Here is a 5,253-nt window from a genome sequence, read left to right as displayed (position 1 = left end):
AAACGCACTAAAATTGTGTCTACCAAACCCAATACCAAGTCTCATTCCTTCAGACTTGGAAAACAAACACTACCCAACAGTAGCTCAAATAGTCCAACTTCATTGGAGTCATGCTCAGGGCGTATTCCAACCTTAATTATTTGATGTGTTCAAAAACAATGAATTGATGCCGTTTAGTTTTATTTCAAAAATACCACGATGTGAATTTTTAGGTCCCTAAAATTCTTTAACCAATTGCGCATTTAAGAACTTGCGCGAACCAAAAAGTTTATACTCTACGAAACATGCAGAGATAAATCACCAGGGACCTGGGGAGAGGTGAAAATATTAAATTAATCCCTGTTACTTCCATGTACAACAAAATATAATAATAACAATAATTGACATGTTAGGAGTACAGATATTTATCATACAATAAAGAGTATGATTTTCCAAAAGCTAGTACAATGCATTCCCCATAACAAAAAGGGGGCTAAATGTAACAATTTGAGGGGGTACTGTGCATTCACAAATTAGTATATCGCCATGAACAGCATATATCAGTCAAATTCAGGTCAAGCAATGCTGTGATTTTTTTTTCCTCCCTATATCTACATTTGGCAGCATCATCATGGTTCAAACCAGAAATAAGGGGCTGAAGTTATTCTTTTTCACGATGAATCTCATGACTCGATGCTATTTGCTTGCCTCTGCTATCTGCTGTCGATGTGGACGATGAAGATGTACCCTCATCTACACCTGTTTCAACCTTTGTCCTCTGCAAAAGCTTGAGCTGATTTTGCAGAATCTGTTAAAAAGCAAGGATAGAAAAATCTGAGTTAGTAACATTGATTTCATGGGTTAACAATATGATACCACGTAGTTGGACTCCACATTTTGGGTATCCCAGAATGAATTAATGTTGGATACTACATGCCATCCAGAGATATCCATGAAATCTTAAAATGTGACTTAAATATCACCAATTTGTTTGGGTTTATTTGCTATGACAAGTGCTTAATGTAACTTCTTAAGGTGACAGCCGAGTGAGAAAAGAAATTCATTCTATGGTCACTATAATCATCAAAATTAATTTTACTTATTTCATTTCATTTTATTTTATTTATATATTCACGAAAAAGTACACAAAGATTACACATACTGCTTACAATGTGATGTTGATTTAAAGAGAGAAACAACTGTACCTCAATCTGATATTGAAGTAGTTTTCTATGAGCTTCCAGGTGAGAGCTTGGCATATTTGGGTCAACTCCAAACTCCACTCCATAATTCGCAGGGGCTCCGCGTGTTTGGGAAGGAAGAAAATGGAAGTGCCCCATTTGAGGAAAGGATATCATTGGTCCACCAGGGAGAACAAATTGCTGTTGTGCCTGTTCACTAGAAGCTTGTTCTCCATTGAGTGCCATGTTAACAGATTCGCCCATAGACATCTGAACTGGGGGTTGAAGAGTGTACCCAGGAGAGCTGTGAAATTGAAAACACCTCAGTATTAACACACTTTATAAACTACAACTGACCTCGAAATAAAAAAAAAAATTAAGAAAAAATAGTAGGGCACACTTTTTCATGTATTTATTGGACAAAACTATCAATAACCAGCAAAATGCACAGCATAAGACTGATTTCTTAAGCAGGTGTAGAAAAAACAGGGATATTGTCTAAACACAATTCATACCATACTAAAGATGTTGGAGAGGGATAAACATAAGACTTCTCATATATTGAAGCTGCTGCTGCGGCAGCAGCTTGAAGTCGGGCTTGATGCTGACTCAAATTATCAGTTGCCCCACCACTGCCAACCTCATTTTGAGCTGTGCTTCCAGTGGTAGTCCCTGTTCCTGTTCCGAAGCAAAATGATTATTTAATCTTGAAGTAAGCAAAATTGTGTTCGACAAGGAATAATAAAATTGGACAAAGAAAAGGTTAAAAAATTAAACCATGAAATGTAAAATATATATATAGTAGTAACTTTATGAGCTTCACATGAAACCTAAACAGAACATGAATGATGGATACAACTTCATAACAAGGAGCTTAAGCATAATTAAAAGGTTTATAATGAAAATGGTTTAAAAAATGAATATGTTCCACTAGCAATTGTTTAAAAGGTGCAAGTCACATAAGCATTAGTTTGATGGATCAAACTTTGAACTCTAGTTTTCCATTTTTGATTCCAGACAGACAGGATTCCTGGGAATACTAACAGTTCAACTGCGCATTATAAACATGTTTTATGTAATGGTTAACTGTCAGTGAATATTATACTATATGATTACCCTGTCGATGACCATCTGGATGTGCTCCTTGCTGGCCTACAGTTGCTGTTGCCCCATTTTCTGGGGGAACAACCAGGGCTCTGCAGGTAGGGCAAGTATGTTGCCGCTCCAACCATGATCGGAGGCAATGAACATGAAACAAATGTCCACATATAAGTTTCTTTGCAGTAGTCATCTCTTCACGACAGATAATGCAAGTTGCATCACTTCTGCTTAGGCATTCAAGAAAAGAATTATTACAATAAACTTCAAAATAGTAAGCAGATATTAAGGTTTTGAACTAACGCATTAAGCTCTTCAGGTGTTGCATCTGGAAATCGGTCGTTCATATTTGAAGTGATCTTACGATATCGTATGTAATCTGCAACACGGACTTTGAAGTTCCTAAATGTCTCATAGAGCTCCCGTATTAAGTGCAAAGGAACACCATAGTTTCTGAGAGATAAACCAAATGTTAGTAAATATTAAAAGAGACTAAAAAATGAGCAAACTAAATGGCTTCTGTATTGAATAGATATAAAGGCTCCCATAAATATTGAAAGAGGAGTCGGCTGATCACTTACACAAAAATTACGAGGAAGAAGCACAGATACATAGACAAGTGAAGCAAGTCCCTGATAAGTTCCAAGTAGAATGTGAAGACTGGTTTCCTTTCCCATTGTCCTTCCATGAGCATGTCACTAACATAGAAAAGATATTTTACAAAAATCGACACTGTTGTCGTTGCCAGTATCATGTACCTGAGATAGAAAAGATCATTTGTTGATGAAAACTGTGATTATATATAATTACGCCACAATATTAGTAGAATACATCAGCTAACAAATACAACTGAAACTGCACATATGAATAAACTCACATACACACTTCTATTTAGTATTTTTTTTTTCCTTCATACATCCTATTTGTGGTTTTACAACATAGTACAAGTGTTTTCCATGTGATTCATAAGATCATAGCTTCAAATATTAATGCAATCATATGTATCAGAGACACAAACAAGGCATATAACTACATTTATTCATATGAATAAAAAAAACAACATTTACTGAGTATCACATATAAAATTCACTTTGTTTGACAAGATTAAAAATCAAGAAAGCAAATGAGATAGCTTAATCATGAATTTTTAAGAATCTATCATATTAAAATTTTGCAATTAACTACATAAAAAAGGGCAGCCCGGTGCACAAGCATCCTGCACTAATGCAGGATCTGGCGAAAGGTCACACCGAAAGGTATAATATACGCAGCCAAACTTGATAATTATATTAGTGGCTAACTACATGATATTTCAAAAATAGGATGCAGAGCTTTATCAAATAACAGGAAATAGACATTCAGGGAAAAACGAAAAAGGAAAACAAAACAAAGATCAGGAAATAGGGTAAGTTTGGTTTCCGTTTTCATTTCCTATTACCATGGCTTGAATTCTATGTTTCATGATTTTGTAAATGAATTGGCAAATGAAATGACAAAAAGAAACACGAGATTTCACTATGACCACAATGGAAACAAGAAATGGAAAATTAATCCAAATAGTTGGTCAATTTCACATTTATATTTATTATTGATATGCATTTGGTCCTGCAAGAAAAATCAAGGATTCCACAATAATAAGAAATTTGATACATCAAGGGTTTATTCAAATATGAATCAAGGTAGAAACAGAGCATGTTCTTAAGTCAAGGAATTCTCATCCAAGCCAAAATTCAGCTGAGTACTATTCATAGTTCTGCATTTACGTTAGTCATGTTTTGTTTTGCAACTTGTCTAAGCACAAGAGAATGAAAAGAAAGAAGGCTTACTCAAAAGAGAAGAATATCGAAACTGATGGTTGCCATGTTTGTAGCAGATGCTTCAGATTACTGTATAAGAATAGGCTATCGAGGAGAAGAAGGAAACCCATAAAAGATACAATCCGAACATGGGACAACATGGGCACCGTAGGAGTTGTCTCAATGTACTCAACCCTCTTTTGAGCCAACCAATGCAAAGCTTTAATCAACAATAGCGCTGTGACCATCGCAAGAAATGTAACTGAGAAATCCTGCCTAAAAATAGTAATGGCAAAGAGGATTTCCATAACCTCCCTCCACGATTGCTCGTTAAGCCTTTCTACCTCAGCTTCTCTAAGAGAACCCAGGAATACCTTTTTAGTCAACTGCCATAGAATACACATAATAACCAAACCCATGTTGAGAAGAAGCACTAAGCTGATCTTGGAAGTTGAAAGATACACCATTGCCGGATAAAACTGGCCTCTACTGTTAAATGCATGATATGTGATAGCCAGGGTTGCGATCAAACTGAGACCGGCATATGTCTTCAGCCTCATCATTCCGCACTACACAAAAGCACAATAAACCATCATTTAGTTAAAATCTGAAACCCTAAATTAGCTAATTAAATCTGTAACTAGAACTTCATATACATTTGGATTTTTCACAAATAAGCATGAACAAGACGAAATAATACAACTTATCCTAGAAAACTAAATTGAACAATTGAGATGTCATAGAAAATCCATAAATTAGTGAGCTAGTCAATCACTATTTGGCATTAGAAGATAACGAGAAAATGCAAATAAATAGAATGCATGATCCTTAACTTCATATTCAATGGCAAATCGATAGAAAGAAAAAAGAAAACAAAAGAAAAGAATAAGAAAAAGGCTTATGCATATGAATTACAGCATTACCGTGAGCCCTAACCTGGAATCAAATCAAGACGGCGTTAAAGGAATTCAAGAATAACTAAAATTTGAAAGAATTAAAAGTCGTTGGTTGAAGAAAGGAATTACCAAGTGAGTGCTCTCTCTCTCTCTCTCTCTCTCTCTCTCTGTCTCTCTCTCTCTCTCTCCCACTGTGTTGGTGAGGTCCTAATCGGAACCGAAAGACGATCGTCGGTAGCTACCAGCTCCGTGTATATTTTCCAATTGTTTTTTTCTTTTCGATCTCTGTGTATTTACAATTTT

At 35.6% G+C, this 5,253-nt stretch overlaps 1 protein-coding gene across 1 annotated transcript; it reads right to left on the bottom strand.

Moving 5' to 3' along the window:
* Nucleotides 1–315: 315 nt before the first annotated feature.
* On the bottom strand, nucleotides 316–5,253 carry LOC112800817 (ERAD-associated E3 ubiquitin-protein ligase HRD1B). Its single transcript, XM_025843221.3, has 8 exons — nucleotides 5,080–5,253; nucleotides 4,085–4,623; nucleotides 2,840–3,016; nucleotides 2,562–2,711; nucleotides 2,277–2,485; nucleotides 1,676–1,838; nucleotides 1,185–1,464; nucleotides 316–787 (listed from the first exon to the last, which is right to left on the bottom strand). Exons 2-8 carry the CDS (start codon nucleotides 4,615–4,617, stop codon nucleotides 641–643), a joined length of 1,659 nt encoding a protein of 552 aa, XP_025699006.1. The 5' UTR covers nucleotides 4,618–4,623; nucleotides 5,080–5,253; the 3' UTR covers nucleotides 316–640.

The sequence above is a fragment of the Arachis hypogaea genome, chromosome 1 (assembly GCF_003086295.3).
Source record: "Arachis hypogaea cultivar Tifrunner chromosome 1, arahy.Tifrunner.gnm2.J5K5, whole genome shotgun sequence".
NCBI lineage: Eukaryota > Viridiplantae > Streptophyta > Magnoliopsida > Fabales > Fabaceae > Arachis > Arachis hypogaea.
The sequence above is the reverse complement of the archived record's forward strand: the minus strand, read 5'-3'. Positions and strand labels throughout refer to the sequence as shown.

What these genes read in the sequence shown, in the direction of transcription:
- LOC112800817 (XM_025843221.3), bottom strand. Translation starts at nt 4,617, where the DNA reads ATGATGAGGCTGAAGACATATGCCGGTCTCAGTTTGATCGCAACCCTG. An exon ending in TTCTTCCTCGTAATTTTTGT is followed by an intron (nt 2,712 to 2,839) that starts GTAAGTGATCAG and finishes TTTATCTCTCAG; the next exon opens with AAACTATGGTGTTCCTTTGC. An exon ending in TACTTCAATATCAGATTGAG is followed by an intron (nt 788 to 1,184) that starts GTACAGTTGTTT and finishes GCTTTTTAACAG; the next exon opens with ATTCTGCAAAATCAGCTCAA.